Source organism: Polyodon spathula, chromosome 15 (genome assembly GCF_017654505.1).
Source record: "Polyodon spathula isolate WHYD16114869_AA chromosome 15, ASM1765450v1, whole genome shotgun sequence".
Classification (NCBI taxonomy): domain Eukaryota; kingdom Metazoa; phylum Chordata; class Actinopteri; order Acipenseriformes; family Polyodontidae; genus Polyodon; species Polyodon spathula.
Window position 1 is genome coordinate 19,052,847 of NC_054548.1, and position 20,528 is coordinate 19,073,374.

At 35.3% G+C, this 20,528-nt stretch overlaps 1 protein-coding gene across 2 annotated transcripts in view; it reads right to left on the reverse strand.

Annotated features, from left to right (window-relative positions):
* LOC121327876 (fibroblast growth factor 14-like) overlaps positions 1–20,528 on the reverse strand; it is a 191,437-nt gene that overhangs the window by 140,618 nt on the left and 30,291 nt on the right. Inside the window, exon 1 of one of the 2 annotated variants that reach the window (XM_041272172.1) lies at positions 16,838–17,768. The exons of the other annotated variant lie outside the window; for it this stretch is intronic. Within the exon in view, the coding sequence (XP_041128106.1) occupies positions 16,838–17,045 (208 nt within the window). The 5' untranslated portion in view covers positions 17,046–17,768. Of the gene's footprint in view, positions 1–16,837; positions 17,769–20,528 lie in introns of those variants that run through there. 2 annotated transcript variants of the gene reach the window in all.

Consider the following 20,528-nt stretch of genomic DNA (forward strand, 5'->3'; position numbering starts at 1 on the left):
TCAAACATCATAATTACCAGTGGTTGATTCATTGCTTGAGAAATAAATAAATAAATAAATAAAATCATAAGGGTGGATGCTACTGTACTAACAGCATCAACAAGTCCTTGATAATAGTAAAGAGGTTAAAATCTGAAGAAACTTTATACGCAGTATTTGCTGATAACACAGAGACATTGTATGACTTTAAAAGGGTCATTAGGTACCTAAGGGCACTATTTCATTAAAAAAAGTATTCTCATACCATTGGCTCTGTTTAGCAACAAGTGCAAGGGCAAAAAGAATAAAACAAGTGTAAAAGTATAAAAGCTAAGGAGGGTTTGCTCAGAACAGTATTGTCCTGCTCCTTGGTGCAACTCCTTGTTCCTTGCCAGTTTTACTATTTTACCATTACAATACCATATAAATGCTGTTTTGATCTTCCACTAGTCGGTTAATCGGATCCCAAGCTGAATATGATATACCACAGTTCATTATCTTAACTAATGTGTTCTTCTTGTTTAAATTACAAATATATAATTCTTTACCTCTTATGAAGGGCAAATAATCTCGAAAATTGAACATTTGGGAATGTAGCTATGCGTAATGAATGTTTGAAAAACCTTGTGTCTTAACAGAGAACAAAGTGTTAAAGGGAGAAAGCATGACAGTGGCAATACTGTAACACAAGAGACAGCGTAAAGGGCTTAAATTTTCTGTTACTGTATGAAGAAATGGCATGCTTTTGATTATTGCTAGGTAAAAGCTAATTTATGGAATTACTTAGGTAGAGGCTAGCATGAAGCAATTGATGGCTTCGCCCAAATTAGTTTATCATGACTATATGTTTTAATATTAATTGTAGAGATCAATTCTGTATCAACGTATCATTAACTCACTGTGACAAAACTGCTGCTTATGGAGCACACACATAAGAGCTACTGACAGCTCAATCACCTACAGTGGTCTACAGCGTCAAGAAATATAAATACGGTGGCTGATTAACTATACTCAGACCTGGTATGGGACAGATAACAAATTAGCATAACAGAAAGCTTGGACGATAGGTACAGTTTAAAAACGCTTTCCAGCCACAGCTTAGCAGTAAAACAGACATACAAATAATACTGAATGAACAAATAAAAAAAAAAAACATGATTCAGTACAATGCTGAGTTTATAATATCATAAATTACAAAGCTGGATTTTAGGTTGTACTTTGTTTTTGTTTTTTTCTGTCCATGTCTGTTTCATATGGTGGCTCATTGAGGACATGGAAAAAACGAATACTAAAAATGTGTTATGTCAAGATCACAAGATAAACTATCTTGTGATTTCAACATAACACATTTTTATTTCATTTGTTTCCACTGCCCGTAATCAGTTTCATACTATACTTTCACAATGACGATAACAAAATTAGATTCGGCTCTGATGGGGAGAAATGAGTAAAACTCTGGTTGCCCGTTTTGATGTTTAATTCTTAGTACACAATGTTTTAGTTGGGTTCTTCATTGAAACATGTCTGTAATGCGACTGTTTGCAGCTTTTTAATGAGAAGCTAATAAAACAAGTGCTAATGCATGTTAACATGTGGTTTCAATGAAAAACACAGCAAAGAATGTTACTCCACAAAGGGGTTAGTATTCTGTTTGGGCCTCTTTAAAAGTGTATGAATAACTTATAAAAATAAATTTACAATGAGCCAGAAGTGTTTTATTTTAAATGCTGTAAACTATGTACAAACTGCTTTTGTAGAAACAATAATTATTATTATCATTTATCTTATAATGTATCTTTAGGAAATATCTGTCTCATTGTAAATGTATCGATGAAAACTCAAATGAGAATTCCTCTGGTAATATATGAAATTCCGCCAGTAGAAATCCCAATTCTATCAGATGAGGATGAATTGGAATTTCTACTGGCAGAATGTTCAAATCTTACTGCAATCTCTGCCTTGACATCCACATATCCTATAGATTCTATTTCTTACGCAGCAAAAAGTTTGTACAAAAGTCTTAGACATGTTGCATTTTTCTACTCTGATGCATTATAAGCATCAACAATTTACTCAAAACTTCCATTAGTGTTTTCTACTATTTTAACAACCATGACTTACATAAAGAAGGAAAAACATTGCGTGAAATAGCTCGCATCACTCGATTTTCAAGATGTGGTATCCAAAGCATAATCAGCAAGTACAGAGAAACATCATTTGTAATTGACAAACCCAGGACGGGAAGAAACAAAAAGCTGTCTAACAAGGATGAGCAATACTTGAAGATAATATCCTTAAGGAATAGAAAGAAGACCAGTGTTGAATTGACAAAAAAACTGGCAGAAAGGCACAGATGTCGTTTTCCATCCGTCCAAAGCACCTTTGACCATTGTTTTATACTCCAATGTATGTGTTCTTGTGCATATTTTAGCCTTTTAGTCTTGTTCCCCTTTCTTAACAGAGGTATTCTTACTGCAACACATCCTTTAAGTCCTGATTTCAAGAGTGACCTTCGTAGTGTTGATTTGATAGACAACGACAGTTGTGCTTTCTGCCAGTTCTGTTGTCAATTCAAAGCTTGTCTTCTTTCTATTCCTCAAGGATATTATCGTCAAGTATTGCTCATCCTTGTTAGACAGCTTTTTGGGTCTTCCAGTCCTGGGTTTGTCAATTACAGATGATGTTTCTCTGTACTTGTTGATTATGCTTCGGATACCACACCTTCAAAGTCGAATAGCAAGCTAATTCACTCAATGTTTTTCCTTCTTTATACAAGTCAAGGTTGTTATAATAGTAGAAAACACTAATGGAAGTTTTGAGTAAATTGTTGATGCTTATAATGCATCAGAGTAGAAAAATGCAACATGTCTAAGACTTTTGTACAGCAGTGTATATGAAACAAACATAATGGTAGACTTTTTGTTGCGTAAGAACTAGCAACTATAGATAGAAAAAATGAAACATGCAACTCCCATAGGTATTCCTCATCTCTTCTAGCTACTGAGCATGGCTGAAAGACAGAACTCATATAACAGCTGCTTTAGAATCCAGTGTAGTTTAAAGAGAGCGATTCAGAGATTACATACTGTAGCTTGGAAATTAAACACACACACACACACACACACACAGTTGCCCTAAGTGTCATGATTTGTTACTTATCTTAGCAACTGTACCATCCAGAAAAAGACCCGTATTCTAAAACACAGTTCTATTTCACGATGTATCTTTTAGGGATGCAGGTTTATCCAGTACTGGCTATATTACGGTTGGTATCGTACCACCCTTTGAGAGTCCAAAGTACCAATAAGGATGTCTACATCAGAGGTCCATATCAGTGATTCTCCAAATAGTTCACTATCAGAAGCTTCTCAACATTACTTTTATAGCTACTGTCATGGCTGGTTCAGAATACACAATTTGTCCACCACTCTAATGTATCTCCTGCCTGTTGCTCTAGCAACGAGGCGATGCTTGTGACGTTGCCGCTAAGGTTACTGACACGTGACACTACTGTCACATGTGTTTCCCATTCTTAAGAATAAATGGAAGTTCCAAATGAAATAGTTTAACACTAAGAATGTGTGCTTCCATTACAGCTCATTTATATGTTCTTGCAAAGAGATCTTCAGCTTTCAGTTAATAAAAATACTGAAAACAAGCAAATACTAATTTTGAAAGAGACAGCAACATTTTTCTATCCCATCATAACCACCAAAAGGCTGTGCATTTTAACGTTACCGAGTCTACATCCAAGGCATGACTCATGTGCACCTGCAAATTATACTGAATCAAACGGATAAGGTAACTCACTCATTTTTTATTTGTCAGGGCTTTCATTGTCGTGGTGCAAAAGTGCTGGTCTGAGGCAAAAAAAAAACATTTGGTTTCTTATTTGTGTTTAATCTATTTGGTTCCAAGTAAAAGTTAAAAAATGAATTATTGTGGTCCAGCAGAATAATATATGCACCGTTTCTAAGTATTTAAAAACACTCCTACGACTGTATGTATAATAATATATAACTGTTTGGACCTTAAGGTATACAGGACTTCCACAGAAGACCATTTAAGGTGATATTTCTAAATTATATTATTATTAGTTATGTTATCATTTTCTTGGTTACTTCAATGTAAAAATAATTGGCTTTGATATTTCATTCAGCTCAACCTTATAACTTCTCTAGCAATGCTACCTTTAACCACAATTACATGAGACCACCTTAAATCACCTAGTGGCCAATGCTGCCATGTATCTAGGGTAATTGGGTGCTAATTGTTTTTATTCCTAGCCTTAAAACCTCTTCATCAGATAATTGGTTACAGTATCTTCAAGCTACAATATTTCTGAAATTAATGCTGAACCAGTTTTTGTGCTAGGGGAGGTTAGAAGCATGTTAACTATTCATCATATGCATCAAGTGACATAGGGTTGTCAAAATACATTATACAGTATAATATGAAATGCCTAACAAACTGCTTATGATCCAAGCAATAGATGTTTTTGAAAGGACAAATATGTCCAATATATAATGAAGGAGTGGAAAATGAAGTGTGTGTGTGTGTGGAAGGGGTTGGATTTCTTGTATCACCACTTCTCCGGGAAGCATATACCTCTATTTAGAAAACAATAGTGCTCAAAATATAAGGAGCACAGAAAACCATCACATTTTTATTTATTTTTTTTTTTTTTTTTTGGTTTAGACATTTTTTGAAACATTAGATTAGCTACAAAAATGCCAAAGCCACATTGTTGCATTGTGAATGATTAATTAACATCACATGCCAGTTTCCTAAATAGCAGGTGCAGATACTTATTCATGTAAATGTAATAAAGCTACTGTAACGCGTCTTGCAGGATAGGAATAGTTTCTTCTTTCATGCCCTCTTTTAATTACACCGTTTAATATGTAAAGGGGGTCGAAGAGCTTCAAGGGTGCAATGCATCCTCAGGACATCTGCAAACACACAGATAGTTTCTCTTGATCATACGTCTTTTGTATTCAACAGCAATGAGGTTTTAAACAACAAGGATGTATAAGATCCAGGTGAACAACCACAGCCCCATCCTTTCTGATCTAAAAGGGCAAGTCCAAATCATGACATGAAATGTTTGGTATTTTCTCCTATCTAACCCTGTTTTGTAAAACACTATGTACATAAAAGTTGAAATATCACCTCTCCAGTGAGAGCTGGTAATAAAATGCAGTAGCACACAGTGTTCACCTTCACCCTAGAAATGGCTGTCTTTGACTCCTTGTAAATCACTGTTACCTTTACTAGGATTAGTTCACAAAGATGAAGATGTGTTTATTGGCTGATCTAGCCTACACTCTCCATGTAAGGCAACTGAAACTGATGAACAGCTCCTGAATTGTAAGCAAAGCACCTTAACACAGACTTACCTGAAAATAAAAAAAATAACCTTTGAGTAATTGCAATAGGAACCACTCAGAGTGATTGCAAACATCATAACAGGGACATTATAAAACTAATCCGAGGTTTTGTGTCACAGCACCAAACCGTTTAATACATTTAATGGGTGTTTTTCAGGTTACCAGTAGGTACTGAGTGAAACTGAAGCAAAAAGTACAGAATTTGGAAATGTTGGTCATTACTGTAATAAAATAGCATCTAAAACTATACAGTATAATTTTACTGTCTTGGAAGTGTCAGGAGTGTTTCTATGTGTCTTCTAAGTTAAACACTGGGAACAGTGCATGCCTCTCACAGAATGCTCTTAAAATGATAGTACTGCATGGCTAAAAACAAAAGCCCTGATTCAATATTTAACTGTGTGTACCATTTAGTTTTTTTTTTTTTTATATATATATATTTGACTTTTTTAATTATGCAGACGTATTTTGGCAAGCACAGCATTTAGATTCATTTTAAGAGCAACAAAGAGTGCACTGCAGTGTAAATCTACTAGCTACGCAGATTAGATGATAAACCATCAACCAAGATGAAAACTAGGACTTCAGTGCTTGACTCCAGAGAGCAACTTACATTGACAATTTCCTGCTGCCAGCAATTAGGGAGATTGGCAGACAGCTGGTTTACAATAGATGTTAATTTCACCAAACTGTACAGCTGACAAGTACAGCAAATGGTAAAAATGTCAGAGAAGTTAAGATTGTCAGCTTAAACAAATATGCACTCTCTTTTTTATTTAAGAAAAGTGCAATTTTGCTATTCATGGCCTTGCTGGAGGAGCCCACTCAGAATAAGTAAAGACTTTTTTTTTTTTAAACGAAGATCCAAACTTACAACAGCTGGTTCCAACTACAGGTTGTCATGAATAAATAAAAACAGTTGAAGCTACTAATTTGCAAATTAATCCTAATTGTTAATCTTATTAAAATCAAATGCAACTAAACAATGAATGCCTCAGTGGTTCACAGAATACAAAGCTATTTTTACACCAGCCATTATTTTAATTGTAAAGGTTCTGTTCATCAAGCAACCTCAATAATTAAGTAAATACAGTCTATTTCCAGTGTGCATTAACATGATTTATTTTTTACTTTATTTCACAACAGGGCTGACACATTTATTCAGAAGTGAGAATTGCACACAGAAAAGCCTGATATCAGCACTATGCAGCTATGAAAATGTGGATACTTTTATGCTGTATTCTGAAAGTTTTTAGACCAGCTGTGCAGGAAAAGCTCACAGTAGGACATTTCTACAGAGATGTGGGGATGATTTAATTATGAAAAATCTATAAACTGAGAGAATATAATATGAAAACATGCAGCTTAACTGCAGACTACCTTGAAGATTATTTCACTGATTTTAATCACTGTGGAAAAACTGGTGCACAAAAGTGGACAAATGAAGTTTAACACAATAGTAATGATTTTGAATACCGATTGCAGACAATTGCATCATGTTAGTACTGAAACCAGTGCTGGAATTGCAGGGGGGCGGCTACCTTACTTTTGTCTTATTTGAAAAGCGCTTGAACAGGGTAGGGGTGGCCCCCTTATCAACAATAATGAACCCTTATCAACAATTCTGAATTGCCTTTACTTTAAATATTTGCTGCAAGTGGCAGGCATTGTAGAAGCCAACACCATTTTCTGCAGTGTACCATGCAGCACACACATCCTCTTGTTAACAACCAAATTGCTGTTTCAGCCATAGCACAGTATGAATGTAGATGCACACAGGAAGAGCGGGAGATTTATTTTTTGATTGTGGCTAAGACATGGACATTTACATCAGGTGATGAAAACTTTTTTTTCTTAAATACTTACTTATTAATATAATTAACAGTTCAAGTAAAGTGACATTAAATATCATACAAAACAATGCTTTTTCATAATTCGTTTTTGTGTAATACTTGGGTTAGAAGGAAGGGTTCCTGTCACACATTTGCATTTGTAAGTGTGTTGAAATCCTTCCTATGTTTTCGCTTACTTCCTTTATGTTACCAAAAAAACCTCATATACAGGAGATGTGTATTCTTACCTCAAGCACGACAAGTCCAGTAGTTTCCAAATAACATTTCCATATGCAGCATGGCCCTGTTAAGAATCCTCATTAGTTAATGACGTGTGGGGGCAAGCCCCTGTATTTAAGGCAGGAAACTCCAGACCGAAAATATGGTAGCGCTTGAAAGAAAGCACCTTTGATTGCTTTGTCAGTCGCTACAGGAACTGAGCATTCTTGGAAGGCAGACATAGAGAACAGCATTAACCTAGCTGCTGCCTTGAGACCTGTGTATGAGGCTGGTGAGTATGCAGTTATTTAAAATGATTATTTGATTTTGTGCGTACTCATATTTATAGTTGGGCCTTATCTGTTAAAACTTGAGGGGGTGATAGCTGGACTGTGTAAGAGCCTGAACTGAATGCTGAGCAACTGGTGCAACTGGTATGTAGCAGTTTGTAGTTTTTTTAAACAAACTTTTAAACTAATTGCTCCTACGTTTTATATACTTCCAGGCATCTCATCTAGAGCCAATTCCCAATATACTCCCAATACATAACTGAGCTGTTACCGATGCTCACAGAATTCACGTTTAAAAAGGACTGAATCAAGCCATCAAGTCTTTGACATAAAAAGCACTTTATAAATGGAAACCATTTCCCACACATTCCAATGTTGTAGACAGCATCAGCTTTTACTTTATTTGTGGGTGGGAGGGGTGTGTGAATGATTTACTTTCAATTAAAATTGAGATCAACATATGTAACCCTTTAAACTAGTAAAACGTGTTGCGTCTACTTCTACTAATTATTATGAGCATTCTAGACTGAGGTATAGCGGTCCATGCCAGTGACTGGGCTCTGTCCAGGGTTCTGAAATCGTTTGGTCTTTGTTGAGATTTTTTTAAACCCTTTTGTGGCATAGAAGCTGGGGTTTAAGATGTTTTCTAAGATCTTTAGCAGCATGCATTAACTATTTTATATCCAAAATGTAGTTAATGTAGTTATAAGCATGCTACTAAAGAGTAAGTAGGGTTATACATCCTCACGTGTTGCTACAGATATTTAAATAACGTACCTGTAATTTGTATTTCATTGTTACATCCTGACAAATTTACTGACATATAACTTTAAAGTCTGTTTCAAAGCTCTTTTCAAAATGTCTGCTCTAGTGCACTGGGGACTTGAGCTCACTGCAGGAAGAGCAATTTAAAAAAGTGCTCTGGCATTTCTGTTCTGTACCACATTATGGATCGTTATTGCTGTGTTACCTGTTTGACAATGTGGGCAATACTCCTTGCACATCAGTGCACTAGAGCAGACATTTTGAAAAGAGCTTTGAAACATACTTTAAAATTTTAAATGTAAAAAGTTGTCAGGGTGTTACAATGAAAAGAAAAATGACAGGTACGTTATGTAAACAGTTGTAGTAATACCTGGGGACATGTAATGCTATATTTTTCAGAACCCCATTACTTACTCTTTAAAGATTATTTCATCCCTCCTGTCCTGGATTTAACATTTTTACTTGTTCACTGCTCAGTAATGTCTGTACTCTAGATACTTATCAATTACCAAGTGTTTGATATGAATGTTTTTTGAAAGGCTTGTATAAAATTATTAGTACTAATATAAAGCTGTTTTTTTCTTATTTTCTTCAGACACTGAACCAGACTTGCATTCCTACACCTTTCAGTCAGAAACATTAAAAAAAAATGAGAACGTATACAAAAATAAAATAATTTTTACAGTGTTCAAATAAATCCTATAATCATTTAAAACTAATTTAAGTTATGGATTGGTCTAAAATCCAATTATTTAAGTATGTGAAGGACCTTTTAAGAAAAAAAAAATTGCTGGGTTAGTCCTTTGTTCTGGGTGAATAAGCAATTTCAGGTCAAGACTGTTTTGGAGAGACATGAGTTACGAAGCTATCTAGGTAGCAAGAAGGGAATTTATGACAACACTTACAAAGAACACTTATAGAATCAATAACTGATAATACTTTTCTGGTAGAATAGTAACCAATTAAATTATTCACAAGTAATGCAATGATGTGAGAATTTGTGCAATTCTGCCACATATCTTGTTGCTTCATGAAGTACAGGTTTTTCTTGGTGGGAGGGGGGAGGGGATCCTGTTAGTAAATCGCATTAGAATATGGATAGAAGAATCATAGTTAAAGATATTTAAAAACAATATCATATTAGAAACATGATCATTTTAAGAACACTGGGCTAAAAATCTCTGTGAAGTATCTAAACGTTATGTTGCATTTGAAAATCATACTGTAAATCATTTTAGCAACCTTGTTTTTAATGTTCTTAAAATTATTGTTTTGAGATTTATTCCAGTTAATAACCTTATATAGAACAACAACATGAAATACGAAATATGAAAACACCAAAATAATTCTTTAATGAAATCAGCAACGGGGAGGACATGAGCCAATGAGTGATTTACTACAATGACAAAACATCTCAGGACCACCAACATTTGAAAGTAGGATCTGAGGCCATGAGCAAAATTGAGATTTGTGAAGAAGTATACACGCTTTATTAAAAATAGAGTTTGGGTTAATAGAAAGAGTTAAAACATAAGCAATGCGCCAGTGTCCTATAGTTTTGTTGTTAATCACAAAGACAGCATTGAATGAACTAGGTTTGTTGTTAGGGACATTCAAGAGGGAATGTGCCCACTGGAAAAAAAGAAATACAAGTTACAAGCACATTCTGCTGTCATTCTGACTGTGTGAAGAGCATAACACCTACAGCAATTTGTGTCCTGCAGTGACTGTGACATTATGATTTTAGGTGTATTACTGTATGTGTTCTGTATATTTTGAATCACGATAAGGAGAAAAAAAAAATATGCTGGGTGGAGGCTCTAGCTGAAAAGTCACGCCAGACATGTACGGACTTTGACCTATAATGAGTGTTTCATGTGGTGTTTAAAATTGTACTTACTATCTTATCATCAGTCGCAACAGAAATCTTCACAGATTTTGGTGAAAAAAATAAATCTGTTGTACAATTTGATAAAGTTAAGAGAAATATGCAATGCACCAATCTTGTTATTTTAAACTAGTTAGCCTTTTAAAAAAAACAGTATTGATGTGTGTGGCCAATATTATTTACTACTTTCAATTAGAAGAACACTGTTCTCCATCAGTAAAAATCCTCTCTTCCCAATACAAACCCTTAACCACCTTAATTGCATAAGCAGGATAAAAATGAAACAAACCTGGGCAATCTGACAAACTGTTCTTGTATACTAATGTATACTATATTTCTGTATACTAATGGTGATGGAGATGGTACCACATCTGTTATTGATTGAAGTTTTGTTATAACCTTGGTACCTGATGACTAAATTTCAAGTAATAAATGAAAAGGTACAAATAAAAGCTGAATGAGTAAAATACATGTTTATTTCGAATAAAGATTTAAAAAAACTGCAGATTTTCTTAAGCTGGCTTCTAGTATTTCTTAGTTTTACTTTTAGATGTTTAATGACCCCAGCTTTAAAACATTAGCTTACATCCTACTAAAATAACTACATAATCATATGTTCCTTATTGTTGTGCAGTTCCAGACTTCAATAAGTTTGGGTCCTTCCTTCACTTACCTTCCCTTGATATTTAACGTAATGACCAGAGTACATTCCTACTGATATTCAGTTTTACATGTAGCTTAATACAGCATTCTTAATTTTCATAATATTATATCACTGTCAAACGTTATCATAACACATTGTCTGCATACAAGTTAAGCGATTGTTCTAATTGAAGATGTTAGAAAGCACAGTTGGGTTTTAAATTGTTTTATTTATTTGTTTATTTAAAATTATCCTAAAATATTATTGCAAAAGCGCATCTGTAATTTAATTTCATATGCAAATTTGTTTCTAAAAGATTAAAACCCCACTTTTCTAGCAAAAAACAGGTTGTGAAATTAATTTCTTTTTTCTTTATTTTTTTAACATGTACAACTTGGTGGAAAGTGTCACATTCTTAAACAGATTATTCCTTGTGAAGAGAGTGGAAGTAACTCGTTAATCTCTACAAAAAAATATTTTGCTTCTACATCTCCTAGAAACAAAAAAGACATCTGTGAGATGGTATAGCCAGTATGGATAGACCTAATTGTCTGGCACGAAAGTGTGGCTAGTGTAACCTTTCTTCATTTGGCTTCCTTTGCAGATAAAGAAATACACAAGAAATCAAAGTATGAGGATAGATGACTCAACTTTACTGGGTATTAGAGAAAACAGAAAAGTAAAATGAAATGTCCAGACAGATTAACTGTCCAACCCTCAAAATGCGTGGTTAAAGGATACTAGCAGGTGGAATGTTCATCTTCCCTTTGAAATAGCAGAACGCCCCCCCCAGCCGCACCCCACTCTCTCTTCACTTACTAATTCCGGAGGGGGGGGGGGGGTTGGGAGGTAGCCATAGGGGACACATGAGAACATTTTAACATTCATGCAATTCATTATTAGAAATTAAAGATACAGCTGCATGCGGTATGCTATTGCAGCAAAGCAGCCATCCAGCGCTCTGCTCAGTTGCACTGGGCAAGGACAGAGGTTTATCTTGACTGCTTTCATTATGTTAGGGGATTGAAGGAGTTCATCAAAAAAGGAAACACAATGGAGCATCCTTTTTTGTTCATAAAACACATTTTAGCTTTGTGGGTTTTTTATTTATTTTTTTAACTGTTTTGTACGACTAAAATGCTCAATTCCAAATCTTACACCTGCTACAATAATAATTATGATAACAGTGTCAAGATGTTCACCTATAATAAAACTGTACTAAGCATTTGCTATAATGATAGTGTACTATATATGCTTGGTTATATAAGTATAAGGCTTTCAACTACAAGTTAATTGTGCTGAACAATACAACTATGTGAGATTCTATCTGCTTTATAATCACTTTTGCATTATTCCATGTGTAGGAAATCACTGCATTTTGTGATCAAAATTATTCTTTGCTAGGTAAGGAAGAAACAGTAAAGTCACCATAATTTAACACTTAAGTTCTCCTTGGTTACAACACTGGTTACTGTTTATCCTTGATGTCATTGCAGCCTTATCGGGACTCCTCAGGAGAAGGAAAAATATATCGAATAAGTGCCTGTCCCAATTAAACGAGTCACTTGAGACAACGTTAGTCACACTTTTTTGTTTATTAATGAAAAGAAAAAGAATGAAATCACATCACATTATAATTAAACATTAAATACATAATATAAAATATGTTTTTTTTTATTCCTAAACAAAATGAATTGCTGTTTTTTATTTCTCCATGAAATGAAAAAGAATGAAATCACATCTTATCAAAAGGCAAGGCATCTGCGATGTTGACACGCCAACTTTCTTTGCAACAGCAGCCTGAGAAACTACAGGAGACTTCTTCTTCTTCAAGAGTTCAACGTGGTTTACACAATTTACATCACATCGTAATCACGTTCTCACTGCACTGTGCTACGCGACCTGTCTTGCTCTGAAAAGCGATCTCCAATCTCTGTTCATCATTTGAAAATACTGTATCCAAATTAAACAAAGTGACACCCCAGTTAAATGACATAAATAGCATTGAGAAGAACTGACTCCCAGAGCTGAATGCCACTTAAGCAGAAATCCTGATTATCAGTATTCGGATTAGGCGGTGTCAACTGTATTCAAAAGCCTTCCATATTATTTTTTTTTAATATAGCATAAATCAAGTTATTATCACAGTGATGGCAGGTGGTTTCTTTGCTATACAGAATATTTCTATAATCAGCATTTATTTGTATTTGTGATGCTTTGTAAATCATTTTGGCCCTTTGTTTTCAGAAAAGCACCCAACAGCAGAAAATTAATTAAATGAAAGTTTAACTTATCTAACATCCGAAGTAGAGTCTTTGAAATTCACAGTCAGCTGTTGACAAGTTAACCAAACACTTAACCAAACCATAGTCATGGTTTAATGACAAAAGAGGAGCGACAAAACATAATTCAGAAAATTAATTTAAATGTAATTATTAACCCTTACTCAACTGTGCATTAAAGCTGTGTTCTACATTTCTGGAAATTCCTGTCATCTTTCACATCTAATTTATCAATAAACAGTGACATGAAAACTGGAAAATCAGTAATGTTTATTTTACCTAAAACCCCAAAAAAGAAAACAGCCAATAAATTGTAAAATATAAAATCAACTTATAAGTAGCTTAAATAGTGTTATACTGTGTTTAATTGGGGTAGATGTAAGCATAGGCACAGTGCAAATAATTGCGGATGCAAAATTTAAATTGCATTGCGGCCAGGCAATTATTTTGCACTGTGCCCTATGTAAGCTTAAGAGCAATGCAAATTATTCAACACGCATAAATAATGATCCGCAATCATGATAATGAGGGCCTCAATGAGAGCACCGGTCTATTTAATGGCCGCACTTGCAGAGTTAGGAGTACAGAATGCAGAATGCACGAAAATACAAAGCAAAAAAACTTATATGTCAGAGAAAAGTTTTCTGAGAAGGAGCTGAGAGTCCTTATGGCTGAGGTCACTCAGCATGAAACGGAGTTGTTTGAAAAAGCCTCAGCCAACATTAATTATGCAAGTATCCATAGGAAATGATAGGTATTGGCCTGCCCTTTTCAGCATGACATCCAGAAATGTACCTAGCAGCCATCCTGAAGCCAACGACAGGTCTCTGTAGGTGTGTGCTTTTATACTTCTCTTAGTTAATCACTTCTACAATACAAGTAATAAGTGAAAAGCAAATCCTTACATCACATTATAATGTTTAAGCCTGCTTAGCACCCAGATCCCACCCAATTCCATGCTCTTTTCTTCATTTGAATGCATTTCAATATCATTTAAATGGATTAATGATGGCAAAGTGCAAATTTGATAGTGGGTGCAGAATGCCAGGTGAACATCATTCTTTACATACACAGCATTTTTAGCAACCGGTAAAAACAAACTCTACGGCTGCTAAACACAATTTACAACAGCATTATAGGGGTTTTGCACCCGCAAATCACTTTGCGCGTATCCTTACATCACCCACTATATTTCCTAATTTAAAGCTCCAGTTTCCCTCTATCAATACGATCGATTAAGCCCTATACACAGAACTCAGGAGCTATTTAAAGAATAGTTCCATCTGTTTTATAAAGTTGATATTCATGAAACTGTTGTTGGCTTCTTTTACACTTCCGAAAAGTCTTGTGGTATCAAACTTTATTTCACTCAATTGTTTTACACATATACATATCCTTTAAATAACTCATTACTTATTGATTTGTGATTACAGCCCTTTGATGTCTGTTTTACCACATTATTTAATAATTTAGTCTCTTTTGCACTGCACAGAAAGCAGAACGTTTCTTTAAGATAGTTTTTGGAAATAGAAAGTAATCTTCCTCCAACATAAAAACCTGTTTGTCGCTGCTACTTGCAACAGAGCTATTGAGTTCAGGGAGAAAAACAGCATTGGGAACAACTTTTTTATTTATTTTGTAATCTGGGACACCACATACAGATAACATATTTTAATGTAAACATATAATGGCCACCTAAAAAAAATATCTTTGAACTTAATTTTATATCCCAAAGAAGGGCTGCTATGAGAACATAGGCCTCAGCACACCAGATGATGACAGCAACCTGGAGCGGAAGCATGCCACTGTACATCTAACTGGTTGGAAGCTGAGAAGGCTGCAGGCTAAATGATGCGAATCAATGAAATGCACAGCTCACTACAAAACACCAAACTTAAAACTTAACTTGATACACAGTCTTTTAGTATTTTATGTCATATCAATGTGATGTGTATATCAATCTAAAAACCCACTGTTTTTATATGTATGTGCAATAAATATATACACTGAAAGTCCTTAATTATACACATCTTCAGAAAATGGAATAGATATACAAACGGTCATGTTTTCAAATATGTTTTTCCAAATAGTACAAAGTCTTTTAAAGAACTGCTCACTACTGGACTACTATTAAGGTCATCCAGTGATCTCACCAGTGTTAAAACGTGTTAGTCTGAGAGGTTGCTTTTTCATTGTTACAGTGCCGCCACTGCACATATTTGCAACAGTAAACAAATGAAGGCACTGTATACACGATTTGCAACAACGTCTCACGCGAGTGCTACTTTGATTCTTGAAGTTGGTGTTGTGCTGCAGCACATTTCTTCAAAGGGGAGGTCCTAAACAAAATGCATACCGTAGCTTCAACAGGACGCTCGCTTCCTCCAGCATTCTTCTCACCATCGTCTGCGCCAGATGTAACCCTTATTACTTTCTTTTATTCGAAATGTGTACGTTATCGAGTGGGCTGGAATTCATATGGTTCTGCTCGTCAATCATGAGGTGTCATGAAGGCAAAAGAGCTGTGATCTACTACACTGCAGTGCCAGCGTCAGTAAAAAAAAAAAAGAAAAAAAAAAAAAAAGAAGCAGGGGCTTTTCTAGCCTTTATTATTACTGCCACAACCACTTCAACTTTATGTCATATTAGGCTTCTGTAACAACCAGTAAAAACCATCGCCAGCAAAAAAAAAAAAAAAAATACCTGTTGTATTTTATTTCTGACGCAACATGTATGATACAAACAAAAACAAGCCTCTCACAAAGCATGAGATGAAGAAATATTCACTTAAACGCAACCGATTCCCATACGTTTGACGTTTCACATACAAGAGCAAATTAATAAAAAGACTCGGACGAAGCAACAACCACTGTCAATTATACTGATAGTGGTATCAAGCTCCATATTTGCACTTGAAAAAAAAGACATGGTGCTGACACAATTCGTTTACATACGTGAAAAACTGTATGCGCTAGTCTAACAAAAGCATATCCCGAGGCAGACACAAGCAAGAGGACTAAAGATTCCACTGCTCGGATAGGTGTCTCGTCATATTTTCACAATACCTACACTATTTATCATTTACTGGAGGAAACATTACAAAAATCTGAGAAATGCAGTCAGACACATTAGAAAACGCCGATCTTATTAGGAACCAAAAAGTGTTGCAGAAAAATGCTGCTGCAGCAAACCAAGACTGAAGCCCTGAACCACCACCGCCATAAAACAAAGAAACAGAGGACTTGTTATCGTAGCAATGCCACAGTTATATATGTATACATATAAAGTAATAATATAAGATCCGATAAAGCGCTATCATAAAAAGTTCCCAGACACTACGGTCATCTTGCTGTATGGTGCAGAATTTTCTGGTGGTGCTGAATACTGTGGTTTGCCCGGCTCACAAGCAAACAGTGCTGTATAACTTATTCTCTCGTTCGACTGCATTTACTTGCTGCACAAATATGATTGCCGATCCAACAACAGCGATATGAACAATGTATAAACACAGTGCTGGCATTGAAAAATAAGTAACGCGGTATGGCTTACCACTTTGGCTCTTTGTTTTCTTAAGACTCTTGCCACAAAGACACTGCAGCATATGCGATCCTTTGCTGAAAATGTTCCAAAGAAACCACATTGATTTGGGCGAAAAGCAATCCAGCAGTTTAGACACCCTGTGTACGAAGAGATCCTTGCGGTTGCATAATAATATACAGGGATCAGTTCTACTGGACAGGGGTGCCGATTTTACCATAGAAACAAAATATTATATTCCAGTCTTCTCCCGTTTTCGTTCACGTGGCTCAGTATTTTCTTTGAGACTTCTGAATGAAGGTTTTGTTTTTTGTTTTTTTTTTTTCTGTTTTTTTTCCGCCTGGAGAAATAATGTTCCCTCTGTAAACACCAGGCAGTCAGTACAAAAATAATCAGCAGGTTTCATATGCTGCACAAGAAGCAAGGTACGATGCGTAAACAACCAGAACTAAACCGCAAACAGTAAAACACAGATGATTTCCAAAGAGAAAACCATTGCCTATTAGTTGATCACTATTATGAAGGGTGGATCTGCAGAGCATCAAAAGCCAACAGAGGATTCATCATATAGAAAGACTGCAACGTTAGCCCCAACAGAACAACACATAGCTAAATCAAGTCTGCTCATTTTAATGTTCACCTTTAAAGCCGCTTATTGCCGAGATCAATGTCCACTCTTCTCTTGCTTCATTCTTATAAAAAGGCAGCTCAAACAGTCAACCCGGATTTTTTTTTTTCTTTTTTTAGCAGTATCTCCTAATTGGCTTTTACCAATTAACCGCTGACATCTCTTTCTCGTTCTAAAAGTACAGTGGATCCCGGAAATATCTGCATCTATTTCTCTCCTGCTTGGGTCTGTGTGTTAGAAAATAGATGGGGAGGAGGAGAGGTTGAATTGAAAGATTGGCTTTCCATTACGTAGGCACGTGGTTTGAACACCGTCACAAGTGAGACCTTTTCAGGATTTCAAGGGAGAAATACAAAAGATTGTTCAGGATTCCTTCCAAAGCATGTGAGGCTCAGGAACGTAAGACCGATTACTTCAAAATCTACGCTTGCAAGACAGTACTAGAAAAAGAAAAAAAAAAAGATGTAGCCTTGCATTCAGGGATCCAGCTGCTGCCTTTTAAAATATTATTTTAATACTGATGCAGTCAATTTTTTTAATCGCCGTATCAAACCTAATTTTTTAGCGGGATCAGTGAACTGTGTTTTAATGTCGAATGGGATCTGAAATTAGAATTAGAAAACTGTGCAGTTGTTAGGAAACCTGCAAACTTTTTTTTTTTTTTAAACAGACGTTATTGATGAATTCATAATAGTGGGGGTGCTTGGAGGCTGTTTGTCTGGCCACCCTTCCATCTTTACATACAGTACATCCAGCCAACCACTTGTCAGATTTTGATGAAACTTGCTAAGAACCTTATTAAAGGTGGGTTTTCGTGAAATGCAATTGGTTTGAATTGTAGCACGATATATAATTGTCCCCGTGGCCAGTAAAGGTGCACTTAATATTGTTACTATAATATAATACTGTTAAAATAATAACAATTGCAAATAGAGCAATCGATATGGTTTAATATCTTTAACACTGCTTTATTTTATATGTTCATTATAGGAGTCCTGAATTAATCTTGCCTTACCATCTCACTCCCTGAACACAGCCTTTGAGATACCAACAATGAAGCATTAGACTACTCTATTCTCATTCACATTATATTGTGTTGATAAGTATATAGATAACTAAGCCACCAAAGGTTAAACAAGAATGAAATACAAAAAAAATACTTTATTAATCAGTTTCAACAGATTAGACGGCCTCCCTGCAAAGCTCATGTTTGATATATATATGAAGCCTCACTGTGTGTGAGAGCGTGTATGGTACAGAGGCAGATGAGTGAGAGCGTGTATGGTACAGAGGCAGGTGAATTTGCATCTGGTGCTCTGAAAATGAATCATAATGCTGATTCAAGGACGATTGAGGAACAACAAAGCCTGTGCTTGATGGGGTGGTACATCTTTCACAGAGCCTACCCTAACTGGTAATGGACGTGTCTCAATGCTAATTTTCATGACAGTAGGGTAACAATCCAGTCATCACTGGGACGCAGGTGAAAATAACATGTAATCAAGCAACAGCCATGGGGTTGGTCTTGGAGAACACTCTAATGTTGGAAAAGCTCTGATAAATGCAAGAGCATAACCACCACCAACCCCTGCCTTGGATTTTAGCTAATTTCTGCAGTCTATAATGTTTTGAAGAGCAGTCTCCCAAGGGCCAGTTGCTTTAGTCACTGTTGCTCCTGGCTACTTTGTTTATGTATTGCAAATCTCATGTTATCATCCTTCATCCATAATAAGAGTCAAGAGGCACCATATTTGTTTGCTGCCTGAATTTCCTGGGTTACCTAAGGAAATTCTTGGTATCTGTTTGTTCTGTGTAGTTACAGTAAGCACAGGTATTTTTTTTTATACTACCTTTCTTTTATGCAAAGAGTGTTATATTATCAAAGTCCTTGTCCTTTACAGCAGTCATTTTCTAGCTATTAAAATACATTTGTTTTTTTTCTTAACTATATATTCTAACAAAAAAGAAAGCTGTGTAAGATACACGCTAGTTTTCATTCTCTCTCAGGTTTGAAAGGATGTATAAATGCTGTGTAAAAAAAAATGAACAAGTGTTTGGGAAATGTTTTGGCATGTACACAAAAGGTTTAAATTATATATTTTTTTTTATTTTGTTTTATTTCAGGACGTTTCGAATAAAAGCTCTTCTTCAGCTGTGTTAAAGAAAATTAAAGTTGAAGAAGTGCTTTTGTCCGAAACTTCCTGAAATAAAATAATTAAAATAAGGGTCCAATAAAAATAACTGAGGAAAAATGACAGGTAAAAAGCCTAGATTTAAAAGAAACATTCTGTAATGGAACTACTTTGTTAGCTTCAATTACTTTTTAAAAAATGCACAAGTTTCAATAAACAGGAAAAAAAACAGCCTCTGTAGTTAGTATACATTTTTTGTCAGTCACTTGTTGTCAATATTCTCTTATAGACCCTTTTTATTTGTTTTAATATATAACTGTTCTCTATGTGTGTACCTTTACACTTTCACACACGTGTAAAGGAATCAACACTATAATATTAATATGATGTGTTTTACATGTAGAATAATTGGCACTCAACGACACACTGAGATGCACAGTGTGTGTTTAATTTGATATAGTATTGTGTTAAAATAGCTCATGTCATACAATATCTGTTGAAATGGGGGGCGTTTTGTCAGTGCATTACACTGCTGTCAATCAGTCACAATTCACAGTTCTTATCATATCCATAAATTACTAGGAAGGACTGTGAATTGTGTTTTCTTTTTGAATGGGCTGGCGATGGGTTACATAAGCTGAGCATATAATAGGTGAAGCAATGGCCATGCTTGCACCTGTCAGTGTTTTATTTTGCAGGAATAACTGGCCTATTTATTTTTAAGGTTTCAAATCTAGCACTGGATGACATCAGTAATATTTTCAAGGATGTCAGGCCAATCGTTTTGCTTTCAATAAGAATTCATTTTAAAAAGGCAATCAGGGGGCCCTGCACGTTTGGTCTTCTGTCCACAAGCTTCATTTTCTACATGGAAAATAAATTATTGCTTGCTGGGTTATTTTTTTATTTTTATTTTTTTCAAAAATGTCATTTATTTAAGGGA